This window comes from Corvus cornix, chromosome 5, assembly GCF_000738735.6.
Source record: "Corvus cornix cornix isolate S_Up_H32 chromosome 5, ASM73873v5, whole genome shotgun sequence".
NCBI classification, from domain to species: domain Eukaryota; kingdom Metazoa; phylum Chordata; class Aves; order Passeriformes; family Corvidae; genus Corvus; species Corvus cornix.
The window spans coordinates 15,749,865-15,774,186 of NC_046335.1; the positions used below are offsets into that span (position 1 = coordinate 15,749,865).

At 40.9% G+C, this 24,322-nt stretch overlaps 1 protein-coding gene across 1 annotated transcript in view; it reads right to left on the minus strand.

The window, feature by feature from the left end:
* Positions 1-24,322, minus strand: part of LOC104686111 (ras and Rab interactor 3) — a 160,329-nt gene that overhangs the window by 54,052 nt on the left and 81,955 nt on the right. The window contains exons 16-19 of the mRNA XM_039552184.1: positions 23,971-24,036; positions 22,251-22,399; positions 21,916-21,937; positions 12,051-12,175 (exon numbers count right to left, since the gene is read on the minus strand). Of these exons, the coding sequence (XP_039408118.1) occupies positions 12,051-12,175; positions 21,916-21,937; positions 22,251-22,399; positions 23,971-24,036 (362 nt within the window). The remainder of the gene's footprint in view (positions 1-12,050; positions 12,176-21,915; positions 21,938-22,250; positions 22,400-23,970; positions 24,037-24,322) is intronic.

Consider the following 24,322-nt stretch of genomic DNA (forward strand, 5'->3'; position numbering starts at 1 on the left):
AGGAACAGAGAAGTATGGGGTGACTGCAGTGCTTCCCCATAAACCCTTCAATGCTGCTTCCTCCTAAATTAGTCAAGCTGAACTGTATGTGCCTATAGAGAAACAGCAGCAATACCCCTGTCAGACCCTCTTGTCTGACCTTGTCAACAACCTTTCAGCAAAGAGTGCTCTCAAGGAGTGGGGAGCTGCAACTAAATGTTTACTAGGTTTCCTGCTTCTCCATGTTTCCTAGGTTCATTTGGTCTGTCCCTCCATTTAAATACACAAAGTCATGTATGCTATAAAGAATCGCATATGCATAAAACCCTCCAAAAAGTACAAGCTAATTCATATTACTGATCGTTCCCAGGTCAGCTCTACTAACAAACAAGCCTTCTCACACACATTCACAGCCATGGCATGGGCAGAAACAACATAAAAAAAAACATCCAAAAATTCCCTGAAGGAAGAGCCCTTCTTCCAAAGCCCCCCCTGTTTTTTTTCCCCTTCAGTCTATGCCACTTCCTGCATTCAGGAGCAATAATGGAATATGCTGCCTGTGGCTCCACTCTGGACTGGGGCTACTATATCCAATTGGGGTCACATGTGTTGGCTGGTATTCACAAACTGAACTGCTGCCTTTATGTAATCTTGTATGTATATATTTTGCACTCAACAATTTGTCTCACAAACATCAACTGTCTTTTTACTCAGTCAAAGCATACTTTGGCAAGTCAAAACCACTTTGCAGGTTTTATTAGGACTACTCCCTTCCTAACACCCTTAATGATAAGTTGTTCTTCCCCACATTTATAATCAGAGATTTTCAGGGCATTTGTCCTTTGCCTATTTTTCAAACCCAAATTATTCTCTTTGGAATTTCAATGTATCAGCAAAACCAAAGATTTTTCTTTGTGTTCAGGCAATGAAGGATCGTTTATACTTCTGCAAGGCCCTTCCTTTCAGAGAAGAGAGCTGCTGAAGCACCAGCCAAGGCAGAGTCAGAGTGGCTAAAGAACAGATATTTTCCTCAACAAAAAACTGCAAACATGTTTGCTGGATAATTCAACTTCTCTGGAAAAGCTTGTGCAGTGCACGAACCAGAAGCAAATCTTGTGAAGAAGAGAAAAAACTTCCTAAGCTTTAAGACTATAAGGAAAGCCCAGACCTCCCTCACCCTCCCATGTCAGTGCTGGAGAGGGGCCCAGACGAGCCACAACCTGGAGAGAAGGGCTTGTTTTCTGCATTCCAAAAACACCTGAAGTGTTGGAAGCCTAGAGCACCCCTGCTTTTACTGAAGGGTCAAGGTGATGAGCAGAGGTTTTGCCCCTTTCCAGCTCATCTGGACAGGAAGGAAGTCAGGAATGGAAACCCAGGGAATGCTTTTCTACATTGTAATCACCTAACAAAGAGGGGAAAAGGAAACGGAAAATAAAGTAGAGGGACAAATTTCCAATTCAAACTTTATTAAGAATAGACTGCAGTTTAGCTTTCATAAAGCCATTCTGTTTCAAACCCCATATATTCAAAATTATTTGAAATTTGCATGATGTGTTAGAGCCAAAAACCTGGGCAAAATATTTAGAGAAACATGAGACTGGTTATGAAAAGCTATGGCCTTGCTCACCCTGTGAGTGGATTGAGTGTAGACATGAGAGGCTAACCACACAAACTTGCATAACGCTGAGCAGTTTTCCTCTGTACTAAGAAATATCTGCAAACGCTTATCTCAGTCATGATTTGCAACTAGAAATGGTCATTTTGCCAAGGGAAGTAAATCCACTGGACTTTCATTCTGCAGTATCTGAAGGAGCAGAGTGCAGGACTTCTGAGGTCTCTCCTCTCAGAAGGCACCCCAGAAAGTGACTTGCTTACACACAGATATTCATGGTTTGGGTAAGATTTCCTTCCAGTGTCAGTGAGAATGGATTTCAATATGTGGTGCTCTTAGGGAAAAAAATAAATATCTAAATCTGTGAACCTACTCTTTCTCTGTCCTCCTTAAGCCTTACTCTAGCAGTTTCATATGCCTCTTTGATTAGGCATTAGAGAAATGTGTTTATTTCTTGCTTTATTACCTGATAGGGTCCCTGCCTGTATTCATACTGGGGCAAAGTTAGAGATCTGCTTTCCTGAGGGAAGGAGATGAAGAAGAAAAGGGCTTGTTTGGGTATTTCAGGGATATGGAAAGGTGATGAAAGGACATGGTCCCTCACCACCTTCTAGTGGTGAACACCTCCAGAACACCTAGAAACAATTAGAAATTCAGGGTGGGAGAGGTGTTGTAGTTTGCTAAGTTGAGGAACCTGCCCTGTGGGTGGCCATGGCCCTTGTCATCCTGTGCTGGTGGGACAGCCTGGGACCAAAGGGCTGGTTAGTGGAGCAGTGTCAGAAACTGCTAAAATGCCCCTGCAGTGACTGACAGCATGTGACTACAGAACCTGCCAAGCAGCAAGGCAAACCTGTCAGCTCCACCAGACACCACCAAATACCCACGCTGCAGCCACCCCCACCTCCAGGCTGCTATTGCTTGTCTGACACTGGGACACTCTGACGCAGGGGGCCAGTGGAGGGAAGAAGGTTAGTGCAGGGCACAGCTCTATGGCCTGGCTCCCTGCTCAGCTTGGTGAGGCCTGAACAAATACAAGACTTGGATTCAGCCCAATGGCACCAATCACCCTTAATTACTCCCTGGAGCTGCTGCTTCTCCACTAAGACAGAGATCACCATGGGTGCATAGGTACCTAAATGGGACACAACAATTAAACACCTAAAGTGAGGCAGGATAAATCCAGACTAGACCTAGACAGCTAGTTCTAATAGCAAAGGGAGACAGCAGAATTCCCGGCCAAGGGACTAACCCCATCATCTATCCCTGTCTCAGGCTGCTCTTCACAGCACCCCTCCTGCAATCTCTACTGGTTTCCCAGCACTGAGGACCCATCTCTGCTGGGAGGGTAACAGTCATTTTCCCTTTTGGCTGGAGAAGTTACCAATGAGATCCAGCCTAAAACTAACTACTTTCTAATCCTAAGAAAGGATTAGAATGGGAATTCAGGACTGAATAACACAAAAATGTTCTGTATTACATATTTGTCCTACAGACAGAAAGGAAAGTTGCCCAAAGCCAAGCTCTATCCTGTGTGTTGATTCAGCAGGAGAAGCTCTGAGCTTTGCCTGGTTTCTTGTTTTGTGGGGGGGTATCAGGAGTGACAAATTCCTTGAAGAGAACTCAAGGGGGCAAAAAAGGAAAGAGAGAACAGAAAGATTCTTGGCAGGCAAGATGAAAGGTTGGGCCAGGTCCCAGGCTGTCATTTAGCCAAGTATGTATGACAACTTTTTTTGCCTAGAAGTCTGCTAGCAATTTGCAGAACAGTGATGCAGGTAGCCAGCAGTGCTGTCTGTCTCCAGACTCTGCTATTTGTTGGTCTCTCTCTGTTTCCTTGGTGAATTTTTCCAAGCAGCAGAAAATTTAGTCCAGTTCACAAGGGGCTGCAGCTGCTTTCTGTTCTCCCCAACAGCTGCTTTTACAAGAGAGAGACTTCAAAAGGCTGGCTTTCTCTGGAGGGCCATGGGAGGGACGTACATGAGCTGTGTGGATTCCCTATATTTGGCAAAGTTTTCCCAGCATCCACAAGGTTGTCTGTATTCAGTTGCTTTCAACAAAGCACTTGAAATTCCCCAACAATTTATTAGACTTGCAAAAGCAAAGAGAAAGTACTAATTAACGTGGTCAGGAGATAATTTCAAGCAGTTAGGCAGGTCTTCCAACCCTACCAGGAGATACACAGACCCCAAGGAGTCACCTAGAGCAAATCCCAGCAGCCCCACCCTTTGCAGGATCACTATCAGAGCCCGGATTCCAGGCCTGCCTCAGAGAACAACTCTTAGGGTGGGGCTTCGTGCTCCTCCTCATCCAGGGCAATGGAGGGTACTTCAGAAAGAGCACCACTTCCACACCCCTCTAACACACCACTTCTGCTTCAGCTGTAGAGGCTGTGTAAACACTGAGGAAGCTCCATAATCAAGCAGGGAACTCATCCACCAAAAAGAAAAGGCTTTCTGAGAAATGGATTCTGCTCCTAGCATCACCCCAAACTTAAAGGAAGGTCTGGGGAAGATCAAGGTTTCACTGCTTAACAAGGATCTAGGCAATTGGGCTACAAAGTAAGTGACTATAATCAAATCAGCTCCATTAATTCGTGCCTCAGTTTCCCTTCCTATAGTGACAGTACCTGCCTTCAGCTGGTTGTTGGGAGGCTTAATATCCATTAAACACCCAGAGATCCTTTCATACACACAAGGACTTTATATTAATCACACAATGTGATTACAATTACTGGAAACATTTTGTCCCCTTTTAAGTTACTAGTAATACAGAAAGCAGAAATCCTTTATTCAGACATAAATGCATTCCCTGTTTAGCAAAAGGCTTACAGAAAGTCTGGGAAAGGCACACACACAGGCATGTATATATTCATCTATTTGAAAAGAGCTGCATTCCATAGCACTCCCTGGCTCGCGTGCATCTAACAGAATGTCTATTTAGGAAAATGTGACTAGCACAACCAGCTATGCAATGCTCACATCTGCTAATCCTTTACTGCTCAAGTAATCATCTTCACTTGCAAAAAGATTTATACTATTTTGGGTGCAGGCAAAGAGGAGCTAAGCACTTTGAAACTCTTGTGACTGATTATATTGAGGAAAGCACTGCTTTTACATTTCCCTCCAGCAGGGTATAGAGGGATCTTATTTCTGGAGGTGGGTAGAACTACTTTAGATAGCTCAGACAGGTACAGAATGGACAGAGGAAAGGCTTGTGGCTACAACATTTACCATACTGGGTGACACTTGTACGTCTATTTCATTTGCACAGGTTAAACAGCGCTGCTCCCTCGACCACAGCTGCTTTGCAGTGCTGTGTTACCAGGTGCTTTCACAGACACATCCTGCCCCAAACTTCACGGTTAAAGGACACCAGCTGAAAGCTTGCCTTGCCTCTCTGAGATGCAAACACCTGGCAGCCTGGGATGGATTCTGAACTCAGCCAGCTCGAACTCCAGAGAGTCACTCCAGACTGACACCAGAGCATGGCTCCAACTAAGCCATGTGCATCTGTGTGGTTTAGGAATTCCCCTTGCTAGGGTGGGAGGAAGGGATTGGCACTTGCTTTCCTGCACTGTATGAGCACATCGGGGTTGCCAAACAGAGTGGTGGAGGGAGAGTGGAGTGCCAAAAAAATACAGCATACACACAGGCAACCTTGTATAACAGCCCTGCCCTCCACAGCAGATGGGTGCAACCACTGCACAAGGACAACTCTCCTCACCCTTGTGTACCCCAGGCAGCCCTCTCTGGCTGGGAGTCATAGATGCGGTTTGACAGATTTTGACCCTGTGCACCTTTTTCGGTGGATAGTTCTCCATGGATGCCTGCCTGCCTGTTCGGCTGTCTTCTCACCTTTGTGCAGCCAGATCAGCGTCAGAGCCAGGGTGTGCCCAGCAGTTTTACATCTCCCACTTTGCAGTACAGATGTGTCCCACCTAGTAACAATGAATTTCAGAGTACTCCACTGCTGGCTGGCTCTCCTGGAAAAGCTGTGCACCCTCGTTCAAGTGTTGTGTATGCAGGACAGGACTTGGTCATACGTATCCCCTCAGCCACTTTGCTCTTCAAATTCATGGGGGGACCCCTCTGGTTTCACCCCACAAGTGCCATACAATGTCCCCTGTGGCCCATGGCCAGTACTTCTGGTAACCTAACCTAGCTTTGAACAAGTTCTACAGCTCAGAGAACACACTCAGGAACACAGGCCATGCCTCCTAAGGTTGTGCAGGCATTGCCTCTTCTCATTCAGCAAATTCTGGAGAAGAAAGCACCTTCACTAAACCTCTCATGTACCTGTGCCTAGATTTTAAGAAAGACATTTTCTTGTACAGGCAGACAGGCAGGAATTATTTTAGAATATTAATGTTTGACTGTGTTTAACGTTATAGAAGACGTAACAAGCATTCCAGATGTCTCCAGCTCAGACATAATGATCAACAAATACTAACAGTGGCAAAAAAAAAATCACTTACCTGTCCACATACAACCTCCCTTAAAGTTTGTGAAACTGGGGAAACAAAAAATTGGCAGATTTGTGATCTCCTCATCCTCAAATTAAACATGCCATAAAGGCTATTTCTCCTAAAACATATATAATTGATTGACCAGCAGAATTTTTGCAACAGATCTTGTAACCCTGAGAAACTGGTGTACCTACCCAACCTGAGCAGAACAGTGATTTTCAAGCTCTTCTCCTATTAACATCAGAATCATCTTGCCTTTGACACCTTAAAAACTCTGAACAAATTATAATTAATCAATTCTTGTGTTGCACTGCTGATTTAAGTGCTGATACTAAGTTATTACTCATATCTGACAACTATGGTACAGGGAGTATAAGGTCAGCAAGCACGAGGTCTTGACTTTTTGGATGACTTTTGAAAATAATCACCATTTACTTAGGGGTGTACTTACCTACGTATCTGCATTGCAATAGCATTCCCTAAGGATAAAGTAATGCTCAAAGCTGGAGTGGGCTCCAACCTCCCTTACCTGAAACTGGTCCAGTAATGCAACCTGCAGGTGTGGCAAACAGATGTGGTCACAGCATCCCCAATCCACCTGCCTTGGGGACCAGCTCCAGTGTGAGATGCCAGCCAGTCAGAACCCCATGGACAAAGATGCAAGGGGAAACGGGTGGGTTTTGTATTTGGTCACCAGAAAAGCAATTCTGTAGGGACCTGTGAGAGGTCACAGGAGCTCTGTGGGGGGTGGGTGTGTTGGGGTGGGTGGACAGAAGTTAAATTAAAGACAACTGCGGGATTTTTTTCTAGCTCCTGCCTGGCTCCAGATGAGCATTTACTCTAGAGATTCCTCTGTGTTACTCATCATGAAACACCTACCCAACACCACAGAAAAAAACACACCTCAAAATTAGGATTAGGAAGTAATGTAGGACACAGACTGAATTGCAGACCACTGCAAACCAATGCCTGTTTTGAGATACAAGATTTGCAACTTCATTGCCCTTCTAGCATGATTTCGCATTAACTGCTTCCGCTGGTTCTTGAAAGCCTTCTTAAACTCTCTTCTGCAGTGAAACATAGTCTCCTTTCATTCTTGTTTTCTCAGTTTTGATCTAGAGAAATCTGAAAGTCTTCTTTGGTAGTATGAATACTTTAAAACTAAATTTTTTTATAATGATCAAACATCTCAGCTTTGTAACTATTTCTGCTTTAATTCCTCAGAAGGAATTAAAGGCTCCAGGTCAGCAAAATAATCTATGATTCAGCTGCTCCTCTGAACACTGGGAATGTCAAGATCAGGTCCATCTCAGCACATCCCATCCCCTGTGACTTTAGGACCACCCAGAACTGTTGACATTATAGCAAGAGGCATCATAGCCTCTCTTTGGTCTTCTACAGAACATGTGCTAAACATGCTTTCCCCTGGTTCTTTCTAATCTGAAATCTAATTAGAAAGAATATAATGACATATCAAATACCTAAATTCATCTTCATTAATTTGTAATTCCTCACAAAGGGCAACTGAAACAATCACAAACATACAGACACCCTTCCCTACACAGGGGGAATGCCTTTTGATAGTTGGAAAAGTGTGATAGACTTCTGGGACACCAAGGGCTTTTGATGACCATATCTGCACTCTATCTGCACTAGAATTTGACCAGACATTACAAACAGCTGCCTGTTCTTTCTAATTACCCTTCCAAAAAGCTATTTCTTTCTGTTCCCAAATGGAAAAAACCTTCTCCTTCAAAATTATAAATGTCAAAGGTCTGTGATGGACAATATTTTGTCCAAGTTTCACTAAGGCACTTTGGTTTCTGTGCTCTTTATCAATTGGCCCAGACAAGCATTTAAAACTTTCCCACTTTTTTCTTCCTAATGGATTTGGCTTAGGTATTTTCTTTTATGTCAATTATTCAGGTCATTTTGGAGATTTTTCTGAGTCTCACAATCCTATATTGTTGATCTCAGAGAAACCATCTATTTTTACTGATGAATGAGTGGAAATATGGTCTTACTATCATTTGGAAATATGCTGTAAAATAGATAATCTCTAAAGTACCTGGACCATGTACATGTGGTTTGATAAGGGATGGAGCCAGCCCAAATTTGTGCCAAGCAACACTCCCAGCTGGTCTCCAGGACCCACTGCTTTACGTGAGTACCTGTGCACACAGAGCAAGGGAGATGTGTGCAACTTACATGTACATTTTTCAGCCTGTGTTGCCTCTAGGTTGGAAAGCCAGCAGTACAAACCTGCACGTAGCCATTTAGGTCAGGAAGTGAAAAACTATATTTAGCTGAACCTGTAGTAAAATGTAGATGATTAGAATATTGCTTACAGTTGTGCCCCCTTTCCTGTGAGCACTGGTGTAAGACTGACTGCAGTGACGAGAAGTTCCTGCTAAGGGACTATATTCCCACTGAGGTCTGTCCTCCAGAAAACAGTGGGACCGTTGCCCTCTCTGCTACCACCAGTACCACTGCACGACGTGCTCCAAGCATCCACTAATTTTGGCAAGGACTCACTTACTGGAAGCGCTGGAAAAATCATGTAACAAGTGAGTGTGGTTGTAAAAAGCTTTTCAGTTAAATGAATTTCAGGAGATTTTTGTCTCCTCCCTACCAAATTCAGGTAGCTTTGGAGAGCACCTCCTTTTTTGTATCTTTATGGTGATATCCCAATCTTGGTGCAATGCATCTTGAGCACAGAGATTTCCTTCCTGAGGAGCACCATCCCCCTCAACTGGAAAGTGTATCCCTTATCAGAGCTTGACAGACAGCAGGGATTTAATAACACTGATTTGTTTCCAGTTGCCTGAGCCGTCCCTTCCCCATTTAAACACCACATCTCACAGGTTCTGGGTGGAGGTTTTCTTTGAGGAGTACTTTGCATTGGCTCCAAGACTTCCAGAGTCTGACAGGACTTTTTCCACTGATTCAAATAAACTGAGATTAAACCCTTTACAAAGGATGGCTCTTGATGAGTTTCTAAGAATTTTTTTCCCTGGTAAAAGTTGGTATAAGATTTATTTACTGCACTACAGAGACATATGTGTAGCCTGGGTAGAAGAATCCCTTGATAACAAAGCTCTTGTGGCCGTCTAATAACAGCAAGGTCATGAGTTTGATCCCTGTATGGGCTACTCGCTCAAGAGCTGGACTCAACAATCCTTGTGGGATCACAGAATATTCTGTGAATCTCTGAAAACTCCCATTCCAGCAGAACTCATGGTTTTCACAGCATGCTTGGTAGGTTCTCTGGTCTGCTCTACACAAGAAATCAGACTAGACAATCAAAACATTCCCTTCTGAAGCTAAAATCTGTGAACCTATGATAGTTGTTCAGTTTACAGTTCGTCCAGTGCTTGACATCTTGATGTCTACATTCAGCATATGAAATCTGTCAACGGTGATGGTGGGTTTTGTGCCAAAAAGACATGTCACCAAAGAGCTGCACAATCGTTACTTCATTAGATAACCCGGTGTCCCAGAAATGAGAACCACTGTAACCCACCTCAGCCATCTGAAACACCCATTATCTCAAAGATGTATTCAATATTTACTTATAGCATCTCTGTCTCAGCTGCTGTCTGCTCTACTCATCATATCCTCCATACATTTGCCAGATGTTGGAGTGAAGGCATATATCTTTACATGAAACCATGGTCACCATGGTCAAGCAGCTCATATTTCTCCAGATGTTTTGTGATCTCACCACTTATTAATGTTCCTAGGAGTTAGCCTGACTCTAGGTGAAAATTAGTGGTTAAATTTCCCTGCTTCTCTCCCATAGCATTTTGGAAGAATTTGATTAGGTTGATTTCTACCCAGCCCCTAGCTGCACTTCTCCCTCATTCCTCTCTGAGTAGCTGCTAATTCTGGAGGCAGATTTCTCCCCAGTGTCTTTCTGATATTTCACAGATATAAATGAGCAAAACTTCTTTATGGATTTACTACATGCAGAATAGACCCTAGTCCTTACTAGGAATGAATGCACGGATATTTCCAAGTTGCTGGGGTACTTTCATGACAATTTGCACTGCCATAGTTTCTGTGCATGTGAGTAAGCTTTCCCTTTTAACTAATGTTAAAACTATGCTGAGCAGAGGGGCAATCTCAGCAACTGCTCATGCAATTTTTGTGTACAGAATTTTAAAATCACGTCCAGATTCTCCATCAACACCTTGCCTTAGGTTGCCATTTCTTTTGAAAGCTATGAACTCCAAATACTTTGCATAATTTGCACCTAATTCAGTGTAACCATAACAGGAAATCAGCTCAACACCATTTAGAAATGTTTCTAATTCTGTAACGTGTTGGAAGCCACAATGTATGCATGCTAAAGTGTAATTTTGAGGATCTCCAGCGATATTATAGCACGTAAACAGAAAGAATTAAAATCGATTTTAAAACACCCAAGTTCCTTTTTATGAGTGGGAGATAGATTGAAAATAAAGATAATCAGTTAATGAAATAAAAGGTCATTCTGTCTAATTTTTCAGATGCTCAAAAACCTATGAAGAATGCATGCAGCATGCCCATTGATGCTTCAATATTCCTCCAACCACTTGATTTACAGTCCAAATCTAGGGTGTATGGCTTGTTTACTTTCTCCTGCAACTCTAGACTGAAAACAAACCTTTGCAAGCATGTGGCTCCTTTTGAATAATCTCAGAAAGAGATAAACGAATTTATCTTCCCGTTTATCATACTTAACATCTTAACTGTCACAAGTGCAGGGAATAACTGCAAAGTGCAAATTCTTTGGTTTACCATCTAGTAAGTTCCTCTTGCCAGTCTACAGGGAATGGATGCTTTCATTTTTTCCTGATGGCTGTGTGATCTTTGTCCCTCAGTGTTTAATATTACATGGAACTGAGGAATTGTACCTTGAAACAGGAGTGGCATTGTTCCACTTACTGCAAAAAACTGAACAAGGCAAAAGCAGTGACAATGGCAATGCAGGGTTCTGCCTCCATCCCCCCGATTCTGTGTGTATTTGGGAAAAGTGCTATGGTGAAACCATCACACACTGGCCTATCAGCAGCAATTTCACCCCCTTTTGACTGAGTGTGCTCTAAGTAGGGCAGCACCCTCAGCAAATGGAAATGCAAGTATCCCATATCTATCCACCCACCCACAGAGCTGCTTCTGCTGGACCCATCACAGAAATATCCAGGAGCTTTTCTTCATGGAAAACAGGCTAAGTGTGTCAGACAGATAAGAAAAATTCTCAATATCTGGTATTATTATGGTTTTCCAAGCAGGGGGAGGGGAGGGTGACTGACAGTTTCAGCAGCTATGTAATTTTCCCCTCATTGTTTACAACAGGAAACAGAAATGCCCAGCTTCAGCATGGGCTTTATGATACAACCAAGCCTTGGGAGGATATCCTGGAATCCCAGTAGCTAGCTGACTGTTCTCTGAGTCAAAACCCATTTTCTCTCCCACTGTTTTCCTGGGGCTTGTTCCTGCAAGGTGCAGTGTTTTCTCCAGAAGTAAGGGAAGCTTGTAGTCTTTTCCTGACAGAAAGTACATTTGAAATCTCCTGGGAGTCTGGGGACAGGATTTGTGTATACCTTAGCATGCAGGAACTGGAGTGACCATCAGCTCATAGGGACGAGCCCTTATCCACTTCTGCATTTGAGCAGAAACAAAGCAAGCCTCCCAGAAAAGCTTTGTCACATTTCCAAAACTAAAGAAGTCCCTTTTTCTGTCCTTTGCCCCAAACTGCAGCTTGGGATTCAGCCTTCTTCCTTAAATAGTTAAGGTTCAAGCTAAATAAAGGTATTGCAGTTCGTTTTTAGTTGGAACTTGTCAGTTAAAGGAAATACTGTAAATTACAACACAGTCATGCCACACCATGGTGACTGTGTAACTGGTAACTCAGCAGTCAGCTCACAAATGCAGCCGAGAACTCTTTGTTAAGTAGGAAAAGGAAAGCAACAGCTATTAAAAATGAACAGTCACTAAAGATTCAGGACTTACCCTGAGTCATCCTTGGCTCCCTTGTCTCCTGCTGATGTTTTCATCATTACAGCAAACTTTAAGGCACTTTCTGTATCACAGTGGCTTGAGAGTTCCTCGGTCAGAAAAGCAATTCCATCCCATCGCTGAGCAGAACTTCCACATCCTCAGGTTTTGTACTGAAGATGGTATTTCAAGGGCGTGAGGGGGAAGATGTGTAAAACCAGCTTCAGGCTCAGTAGTATCGGAGGGCAGAGGACTAAACAAGCACTGAAATGAAAGCAAACTACCAAGAAGATCCGATTTTAGCCTCTCTTATTTCTACTTCCTGTATTTATATGAACGGGGGATTTCAGGAAGAGGCAGTCTTTGGTGGTCAAGGGTGTGTGTGTGTGTGTGTGTGTGTGTGCGTGTGCGTGTTATAAAGCCATATTTAGTAGTGCAGACAGGTTAACCTTATTAGAAAGAAGGGCCTGACACTTTCAAATTATTTGTTTCTCTAACCTCAGTAAGTTTCAGAGGAAATAGTTTTACAGACTACAGGTATATCAGAAGGCAACGGAGCATAGTGAACTTTGTAAAGGATTGTGTAAGGCAGCAAAGCAGTAAGTCTCCGTCTGCAAATTCCTGAAGCATGTGTATTTCTACTGCTTGAGTAACTGGAACCAGATGGAGCTTGGAAACCTTTATATTTACACAGGACCTGAGAAAATGAAATGTCTAACACTGGCAGAGGACAGCTTCGCAAAAGCATTCCCAGTTAAAGCAAAAGCTAATGATAAGGTTGTGTGACTGCTGGCAAATGAATGGCTATCCACGCCGGGAAGCTCCAGCCGGGCTCAGTGCACGTTTGACCTGCAGTTACTGAAGTGATCGAGTGTTTGCTGTGAGGGAAACCTGAGCGAACACACACCAGCTGTGGAGGCTGGGGGCTGACAGATGTGCTGTCAGACAGAGCTGATGGCACTCCTGTTTGGCAGCCCCGTTGCTCCAGAAAAATTTGATGTTAGGAGAATACATCATGGAAAAAAAAGGCAGAAGTAGAAAGACGAGGTGGAGAAAAGCAATTGGATGGAATGGAGTGGGAGACGAAAGTAACTTTTTGCCCCTTTTATCTTTAGAAGGAGTTTCTCAGCTTTCTAAAAATAGACTGTGCCACAAAGTCCACAGCAGAAATGCAAATGCCAGGGAGCTGTCACTGTATTGGCAGGAGGGAAACTAGACCTCAGTGTAGAACACAGAGCCAATTCTGCTGGCACTGAGCTAGGGAGAGTCAGGGAGACTTTCACCATCACCAAGTCACACCTTCAGTGTAACACAAGATAAAATTTTCCCAGGTTTTTTGGGTTTTTTTTTATAAAGACTGTAGCTTCAGTTCACATTAGGAAATTTATCTTCTATCTTTTACAAGGATTTATCTTAGAAAGTCTATTAGCTTGGAAAGAGCCTTAATGAAAGACTGCAAAATGGAAAATTCTCTACCCTTCTAAGTAAGGTATCTTAGTACTTAATTGCTGATAATATTTAAATTCACACCTGATTTTTTGCCTTATCTAATTTTAAATTTTCAGCTACTGTATCTTGTACCGCTCTTTTTTGCAATATTAAGGCTCTCCTTGCTCCAACTCCTGGAGTCATTTTCAGGCCACAACGAACTCATTCAAAAAAAATTCAGTCCTCTTAGACAAACTGGTTAGCTGAGATTCACTCATCCCTTACTGCAGACTTGTCAGATCTCAGCTCCGAATCCTTCTGTGGGCTCTGGGCTCAGAGGTCCAAGAAAAAAAGATCTTCTAGATTTGTTCACCAGCTGGGCACCTTTGAAATGCACCTCAGGTATTGGCATGAGAACAATCTCCTACATGTGTCACACAAATTCAACTCTACCCCAGTTTCCACTTCCCTCCCCTGCAATTCAGCAGGGACCAGGCCCACTCAGCATTTGCCCTTGCTTTGCTGGAACAAAAAAGGTTTGCTGAGACAAAAAATGCAAAGATGTGCTGCTTGAATGGACCTGCTCACATGGAGAAAACTGTTCACACAGAGGCAGCCATCCTAGGCAAAGACCTAAGATCTTGCAAATGCAGAACACAAGAGAGTTAGACAATTCTCATGATATTTTTAGGGAAGAAGAAACAAAATTACTAGAACTATTAAAAAGATTCAGGAAAAAATGGCAAAAATACAGAATATAAAATTCCAGTATTTTGGTGCTATCTCAGTTTCATGTGATTTGAGTGAAATCTTTCACACTATTTCCAATGTAAAGAATGCAGTTTCAGAAATTTTTGAATTTTTCAGAAACTGTTGAAATTTTTGTTAAAGATATTGACCAAATTTAATTTTAGAAGTATCATATTTTCTGCAAAATACTCAGCATTTCTGTAAAATACTTAAAATATGAAAATGAAGATGATTTTTGTCCAAGCTTTACTAGGTGTTTTCTTGAGCCAGAGATTTGACAGGTTTAGTATGCAACAATGAGTTCTAGCATCAGACTTTGGAGGTAAATAATTATACAAAAGCTAAATGATGAAATAATATCCAGTTACTTCAATCTGACATTCCTCTGTTATAAATCCAAGCCAAACAGGAGGAATTCATATCTCTTCTAGGACTGATTCACCCTTTCCATTTTCAGCCACAGCATCCTGCAGCCCTTTTTTGTAGTTTTATGCAGCTGGGTTGGAAAGGTTTAAAAATGGCTTATGGGGGAAGCCATTAAGTACAATGAGCACTTGAGCTACAATAAAGGGCTTTCAGAATATGCCCAGATTACACGACAGTTCTGCTTTCCATAGAGCAGGGAGAGGCTGCATCAATAATAGGCATGTGATGGGAGCCCTTAGGAACTGTCATGCCTATTGTCACTAATCCATAGATTATGTGCCTTTTATAGAGCCTATTACATAACAGATCATGACGGGTCACCGTGCCAAGGATGGAAGGATTAAACGAAGAGGTACTTTTCACATTCAGACTCTGCTTCTTAAAAGTTAATTCCATGTACAAGAAGGAATCTTTTGCTTTCCCCATCTTACAAAAATTTAGCCTAGCATACACTAAAGAATGAACTCCTATGCAAAATTCAAAGAATGCAGAATATTCTTTTCCTACTCTTCTGTAAGACTTTTCTGTAGATACACAAAAGACCACAGTGGCTAATGACAGGTTTATACAGGAGTAGGGATTCCAGTCTCATGCACAGTGCTTAAGAAAAAGAAGATCAAGCTTTGTTTTAACTTGCATCTCTTGGTAGTAAACTGGCTGGGAGTATTCACAAGAAGACTCTTGTCTAATGAAACTGTTAATACACCAGGCCACAAGATGAAGCAAATAAACCCTTAGCTCCTCTTTTTCCAAGAACTGCATTTAAAGCTTTTCCTAAGCCCAGCACAGACTGTACCACAGACTACATACAATATACCAGGAGTCTCTGCAGACCCTGAACTGGACTACAAGGATGCTGGAAATGGGCAATCAAGGGTGAGAAGGAGTATCTCCAGAGCCTAGGGAACTGGGAAAGGAAAACAGTGCTGTGTGGCCTTCGGACCTTATTTCCAGCCTCTCATCAGCATGCAGTACTCAGTGTGAACCTGCTGGACACCAACATACCACAGGATGAGCCAGCCAAAATGCTCTTGATCAGGGGTTTTTCTGAGGTTGCCAGAATTGCTTCTCCATCAGTGACTCAGTACAGCAACCTGTGCTCTCGGCAAACTGAGTTCTCAGTTTTCTAGTCCCAAAAGAGCAAATTGTGTGTTTCAGAATTGCTGCAAATCAAACTGATACACTTAACTCACTCCAAATAACGGCTTGATCCAGGCAATACTCCCTGGAATACACAGAATACGGACCTTCTGTCCCTCAGTTCAGCAGGGTCCAGATTTCACCAAAAAAGTGTAGGCACATATCCTATTTAGGTCCTGAAATTTTAGATTTTCAACAATATATATGAGAATGTTTCACATCTACTAATCATCTGAGAAGAAAACCAGCAAACACTCTTGTTTATATAATTTATTGATAGTGTACATATTTTTATATAGTGCATTATAATAGTGACTGCTATAATCTTTATAAATGCTGAGTTAACTATTTTCTAAAATTCTCACAACAAAAAGAATCAAATATCATGCCAACATTTTGTAACAAATTATCACATTAAATCCATTTGGATTTCATGACATATTTATCTGTACAATGGACCCCATATCACAGAGCATTCACAGTGCATAAGGTCACAGTCATTGAAAAAATAACATGAGAGATTTCTGGTTTTTAGTTTACAAACCCATCCCCTTCTGTTTTCAAAGTAAGCAGTTCTAGAAAGTTTTCGTAATATTTAAAGAGGTGATGCACTTCTGAAGGGTGCACCGCAAATGCCTGCAAGTATGAAACACGGGTTTTTAAAAGGTTTAAAAGAAGTTATTTCAGTGACCATAAATGACTTCAAATAATTTGTTGCAACAGAGGAGATACCATGAGCCAAATTCTATGCTCAATTCCACTGACACTAATTTGTGCCAGCTACCAGGACATTAATGAACACTGGCACCACTCCCAAGAATGTGAAGTCAAGAATTTGGTCATAACTTTGCTGCAGGAACAGCCATCTGAAACACAGGTGTTGCTGGGGAAGCAGATTTACAAATTTTCTTTGCATACATAACTGGTATATGAATGAAGGCCATAATCTTTCTACAAAAACCTCTGAAAGGAAGCATCTCAGTTGTTATTAATCTTTCTAGAGAGTATATCTGTCTGGTTTTCATATATTTTGCTACCTTTAGAACTTGTGATGGTGATGCCTAGTGCTACAAACCAATCTTTATTTGTCTTTTATTTGTCATTCAGGTTTATCAAGACCATCTCAGTGACAGGACAGCAATGACAGCCTACATTCTTTGTGCAAGTAAAAAAGAAAAATAAACGGGATTAAATTCCAACTGGCAATTCTTCTAAGAAAATATCCAAATGGCATTAATTTCCCATAATCATTTATTTCTTTCAGACAGTGCACTGTATGGTAGCAAGCAGAACCTCATGATGAACAAATTTCCACAATCACTACACATCTCGGGCCGTGGAGAAGCAGATGCACACATCTCACGTGTCAGGACAGCCATGTAGAGGATTGCACAGACATCTCAGGGGAAAAACCATCAGGACCTCACAGATGGGGAAAATGGCAGAAAAGTGTATGCTCCACTTACTCAAAAGGAGGCTTTTAAACATGTACACATTAGGTCAGCATCTGGAATGCACACACCAGTAGAATGACATTCCCTTCTTCAGAGGGACATTGATCACTTGCATACAGACTTTTCCAAATAGTTCAATTGCATAATAATGGGTTTGGTACAGAATTGCTGGAACTAAACACTGTCACTTACCTGTGTAACCATCACATAAATCTCACCATCCAACAAAATGAAAAATGTGGCATTCAGACTCATAAAAATAAAAAGAAAATTGTGTAGTAAATGCATGAGCTGCAGAGATTTTCTTCTGAGTGTTTAAACACAAATAACAGAGAGATCTGAGGCTTGCAACGACAGAAAATTATGCTCAAAGGTGATGCACTTCAATTAGGAAGATTCTTTGGTTTCACCTTACTATCAGAGTTATTTTAGTGTCTGTTTCATATTACATAATGTCTGATCTTTCCTTGGCATGAATAATCAGACAGTATTTCTACAGCTTAAAGAACTCTACCAAAACCAACTAACAGGAGGACACAAGTCAATGGCATTACAATTGCAAGAAATCCAAGAAAGGAAGACAACAAAACTCATGAGGCATTTGTGTAACTAGAGCAAACACATAATAGAAACAAGTGTAATTAAAGCAGAGTCACAAAGGAAATCAAAGACAGAATAGAATCTTCTCTATAACTGCTAAGTATTAGATTAGTAAAGACCTTCACCATTTGTTTACATGTTGACAGAAAGTTCACAAGTATAATCTAAATCCAGAAGCTAATTTTGTTTGTTACAGCTGCGCAAGCATATAAAAACAAAATGAAATTGGCACGCCAATGACTGAGCCAGAAGGAAGATGGTTGACTATGCTGTACCTGTTGGGAAGACTTAGGTGTTCTTCTAGGCTAGACTTCAGCCCAGAGAGAAATCCTTAGATCATCAAAGAGACATGAAGGTAACCGTATCTGTAGCTTCTTAGATTTAGACATGCAGATCCTGAGCTTGAAATCTTTACTCAAACAATACTTTATAAAGCAGTACAATTGTTATGGTAAATAAATGGAATCAAACACTGCTGAACTCAAACTCCCAGTTCCTTGCTACAGACAGGATTACACCCCATGGGTCTACATGGGACTGTGCTACTCCACAGGAACTGCAGCACAAAAGAGCTGCTAGAAGTCCTCCTTGGCCAGCTGTAACTCAGTTTTGATCCTGCTCATAGGACAGATGCACAGTTTAGAAGTCTGAGACAAGGAACGAGTTCTCTTATTTACAAGAGTGGAAATCCAGAGTGGTATCAGCAGAGCAGAAGTCCACCGATTCTGGTCAAACCTTTTAATTTGAAAAAGAAATAAAATCTTTAGCCTACAAAACCAACAGAACATGGAAAGAACAGAATATGATAACCCAGAAACCATGCTCCGCTGTCATCTTAGGACACAATCCAGCAAGGCACTTGGATAGATGCTTAGCTTTAAAATGGAATCAAACCTATTGAAGTTAAGCTTTGCTGGATATGGGATATCTTTTTCTGAGTTGTATTACTTTTCAGTGTTAGTATGCTGGCAAATTTCAGATCACACTAACAGTTTTCTCTCTCACATCCACCAGCTTTCTTTTCACTCTTGAGCTGAACATTAACTTACAGAACATTGTGACATACATTCCAAACTCAGCCAGCTATCTTTTGCAATGGTTAATAAAACAAAATGGCTACAAAATTTTATAGATACAATCTGAACAGCTGCAGTATAGAACTGTGCTAACTGTGGAGAGCCAAGCACAAATGACTCCTTTTCTTAACTAGAAAATGGCAAAATTTGTAATGGTTTCCTGACTACACAAGCTAATGTTTTTCTTTTTTTTTGTACACATATGAAAGGCACTAGTCTGTTGTTACTCGGCATCAGCCTCCTGAATTAGTGATACATTCTGATGAGGGTTTATCTGAAATACAACAATTTGTCAATCAGATCTTTCTTGGACCATTCAGTTTACCTGCACGGCTTAGTGTATAACTATTCATTTTAGCATTTGGGTAAGGACTACTTAGGAACTTCATGAACTACTTCATATGATTACATGTCATCAAGGCCCTAACACAGCATCTCATAATTCTTTGGCAAACAATACATCCTTGCTCATGTGGTGGTGTCAAAGGAGAATCCTGCTAATGTTATTTATAATGATAAGCATGGCATGATACCTGTCTCATAGCAGTAGATGCAGATGAGAATACCCCATGAAATGCAGTATTAGAATTCAATATAAATTGTCCTGAAGTGGGTCTATGCCTCAGGGAGAGCTGTAGATTACAGGAACCAGCCACATGTTGTAAGGGTTGTTCTGGATTCTGAGACTGTTTCTTGCTAAAACACAACACTGGTTTTCTGGAGCAGGTGATACTCAGATTAGGCAGACTAATTCCACATGACGTGTGAAGGACTTAGGGAATTAGCAAACAAAATTTGTGCATATTTGGGCTGAGTCAGCTGCTACAGAAAAGATTGGTGCCCATACTCTTCTGAAGTTGCCTGGCTCAGAAATATGAAGGTACAGTACAGTTTGCTGGATCTGGCACTATAAACTTTGATGCCCTCATCCCTGTCAACTCAGCTGATCACTAGGCATTCAAAACCAGACTTTGGAACTACTATTATGTAAAAACAACTGAGCTGCCTGAACTGTGCACAGGAGAGCAAATGTTTGCTTGGAGACAGTTCTCCAAGACCACACAACAGCAGAATACAGGAAAAAACCCATTTACTCAGCCTCTCTCTCTGCCCCTTTCAGTCTCAAATCTAAGTTATCACCAGATTTTCAGCAGTAAACCATCTTCCTGAAAGACAGCAGGGGAGAGAGTAATGATGCTCCTAGAGAGGGATGCTCCTACAGTGGTGCAGCAGTATGCTGCATTTTCACAGCCTTTCTGCAACAGAAGACTCAAAGATGAACATGAATTCCATCTCCTCAGCTTCATACTGCAGCAAAAATGTTGTGAATGCCTGGAAATGGGGTCACTGGCATACTTGAGATAAAATGTGTTTACTGCCGTTCTTGCCTATTCAATAAAGCATTTTAGTAATGCTGCATTTGTGCCCATTTCTAGTTCTTAGTTTAACGACATAACTGTTTAATTAAGGTAAGAAACCCTAAATGGATACTAATACTGACATTTGTAACAAAATGTAAAGCAAATAACAAATGTGTTACTCTTTTTTTCTTCAGAATGACATTGAATGGACCCAATTCTTAAAAAAAAACCCAGCAGCAGGATACACTCTTTAATTTATTCTAAAATAATTTAAAAAATAGTTTTAATTGTAAACTCATTGCCTGGTGTAAACAGTATTCTGCATGCCACCTGGCTAAACATAATTATTTGTCATATATGTCAAAAGAAGGAACTTTCTGAGTAAGTGCTTATTTGCTAAGTTTTTATAGTATATTCTCATTGACACAATTTTTTAGATAGAGTCTTAATGGAAAATATTAATATATTTAAAAACGCATCAACTGGCAGTTGATAGGTTTGGTTTGGTTTATAAACATTAAAAAATTTAAAAAATCTATGTATAAAGGTAACTGTGCTTCTTTAGAAACTTTATGTGATCATTCACATACAGCTTCGAAGTATTTTTGAAGTTTAATAGCAATTCAAAATATGCTGTCTCAGTGATTTACAATTATATCACTGCTAAAATGTGGAATGTTACCCACTATTTTAATACTTTGGGCTGGATCTTGCTGTCAGTTATATCCAGAGTAATTCCTTATATCAGATTTATGCTGGTGGAAAGGATATCAAAACTTGGCTTCTACTTGGGGTTAAAAATAAGTATATCATGCTTCAAAACTTGCATGCAATCAAATCAAGGACCCCATTCTCTTGACAGACTTGCTTTTGTCAGGGTGATTCTTATCTGCACTGCTCCGTGTCAGACACCCATCTTCATTAAGCTTCTGGGAACAAGAAAAAATGGTAAAGAATACACCAGCTTCTCAACTGATGAAATGAGCTTCTTCCTCCCACCAATCAAACGGAATCGAACCAAATCATAATCAGGGTGGGTTTTGTTGTCAGAAAGTCTGGACTGTGTTCAGCTACTACTCCCAGCTGATAACAATAACTGATAGTTACTGAGCACCCAGTTACATTTTATTTGTTTCATTTCTTCTAAATTTACACAATGGGCTTACAATGGCCAATGCAAAGTTTTTCTTGTGGTGTAATATTCCACAAATGTCAGTTCATATTTATGTATACAGCATTCCTCATTAACAATAAAACATATTTTTCAAGTATGAATTTCTGCATGTAAATTCTCTTCTTCAGTATGCAGATACTCTGACTTCTAGTGTGCATCATCACAAGTGATACAACATACAACCATTTCCTCTTCTTTCTCTGCCACATTGTTCATTGAACAGAATGATATATATCCAACACTGCCATCAAAAACTGTCAGTGTAGTTTCTCTATAAGCAGAGCACTTGAAGTGGGAAATGATGTCCTCAACAGTGCATGCCATGATATGTGCCTTGGACTTTCTGGTCCTGTAGTTTAAATATTCTTACTGAGCCAAGAAAGGTTCTGAACTTGCCTCTTATCCTTCCATGGAAAGTAAATGTCAAAACCAGAAGAACTATAAAGATTTTTCTCCCATTCTCTTGCTAACCTTGATGGTGGTGGTTGATTGTCTGCAAAAGGAGAATGAAAACCACAACAGAATGCCCAGAAATGGGTCCTTTTAGAGTTCTGTGTAAGATCCATGTAGCTTTATGACTGAGCAGCAATATCCAAAGGTTAGGAAAATGCTTTGGTTGCCTTCAGCTAGCATGTTAAAAGAAAGGTATGTTTTCCTTCCGTATAGGTAAAAGTGCTTGTTAGCTGATGAAGCAGGAATGACACTCAAATTACTGATGGAAAGAAGGTAGAAATGTGAAATGCCTCCTGTGATTTACAGCATGTGTAATCAGAAGAATTTCAGTCTCTCTCCTTGTTGTGGATTAAAGTTCTTCTCGGCACATAGGGAAGTTGACAAAGGTGAAGACATTGAACTCTATCATTATAGATAAACACAGGAAAACAGCATAAAGAAGCAACACGTAGATGCCTAATTTCCTGTCAAGTTTCCACTTATTTATATGGATTCCAAACACCTGCAAGCAAACAGAGTGTCAGTTAATTAAGCTCTGAAGGACACTTTTGGAAACAACCATTATAAGCTAAAAATGAGAGTATTTTGAATTAGAGATCTTGTAGGAAGACAAAAATATATTCTCAGTATTTTATAGATCAGAAAGGCAACATATGTTGTTGACCCTGTTCTGACTCTCAGCTGTCCTATGACTGTTTCACAAAATATTTTATGAACTAAACTAAATGAATGTCCTCCCTCAAGTGTTCTCCTCCAGATCCCTTATGTCACAGTAGTACACCTAATGCCCATTCTTTCAACAGCTTCTGAAGAGGTGCTTTCCTTGCTGATTTGCTGAGCTCCAGAACTAAAGGGAGTTACAAGTTACAGGTAGAAAAGCAATGAAGTCCTCATGAAGGCATCTATTTTCCATGGTGTTAAGTTCCTCTGAATTATTACTTATTTTGCTCAAAACTCTCCACTTGCTTGCTGGGAGGGTCTGTGCAAATCAGGATACTCAACAGAACAAATGAGACAGTAATAGATGCCTCAAACTCAGGTGATCTGGCTTCTGCTATGAAAAGACTCTTTTCAGAAAAGCATGAAGAAAAGCACAGTAACACATCTGCATAATCCTCCCATTTTCCCCCCAAAGTGCTGATAAAAAATATCCATGCAGCAACACCAGATACAAATGTCTACAGAACATCTGTGTTGTTCCACAGGCACTGTGCAGTATGGCAGGCTGGGGATAAGAAAAGGAAGGAACACGCTCTCACACCTTATAGATCAGATACATTAGGAAGTTAGTAGCAGAGTGAACAGCCCTGGTCATTCTATCACTTAAGTCATGCACAGGTGATGTGAAGCTTTGTAAGACCTAGTCATGCAACAGTGTGAAATCTCCAGTGGTGACCCCCTCCTCTACAAAGCCTCCACAAGCAGTCAGTGAAAGACATTAGTATAAGTGGATATTTTTATACCTTTTTGATTCCTTATACCTGATTTGATTCTTCCTACAGAGCATTCCCTGGGAGTCAAGAAGGATCAGACCTTAAGTACCAGCAAAATTGACTTTTCAAACAGAATTATTGTTTCACCTTAGGAAGTCATGTGTTACAAGGGTGTCTTATGCTGAGTGACATTTAGCATGTCTATTCCAAGTCCTGGGGTTCACAGTCCTCAGACTAGTCTTCATTAAGGGTTTAGGCTACAGCACTTGATTAGTCCAGGCTGGTTTTGGAAATCAGAGACAAAGGCAAAGGGTGATTAAGCACACCAGGTCTTCTCTCAGCACAAAGTAGAGACAGGCCTGGGGTATGGACACAGGACCACAGAAGTACTGTTGCATTCAACAATTTAAACACTGCCACTGAAATCCATTAGACCTACACATATCCAGCATCTCTTACACCAAATGCCAGATTTCAGTCCTCACTGAGGACAATGGTAGCTCTTCAACTGGTGGCATTGTTAGAAGAATGGTACTTCACAAGAATCAATGCTAAATATTTCTATTTTATCTTTCTGTAACATGTAAATACCTAGTAAGTATTTTCAAATTGGAATACTTGTAGATGCTCTAATACTTACGGTAAGTGCCACTGATCCTAGCAAAAGTGCAACTGAATAAACCAATCCTTTGCTGTTTATTTTAACCTGTGGAAATCAGAAAAGACTTTTAAAATGCTGACCATATAACTGTGCTTTGGAGATGAAAAATCAATTTACTGATTTGAAGTCCACCTTCTGCTTTGAATAGTGCCTCATATACATTAAACTATGCAAATGCTTAATAGATGTATCCTAATGAAGAACAGGAAGATCAAGGAATCAATCCGAATGCAAAGCAATCCCATCTCCATTAAAAAAGAAGTGAGCATTTATAATGGATTTTATGTTAAAAATCCTCAGAAGAGAGACATGCTGTTATTCTGATCTTAGT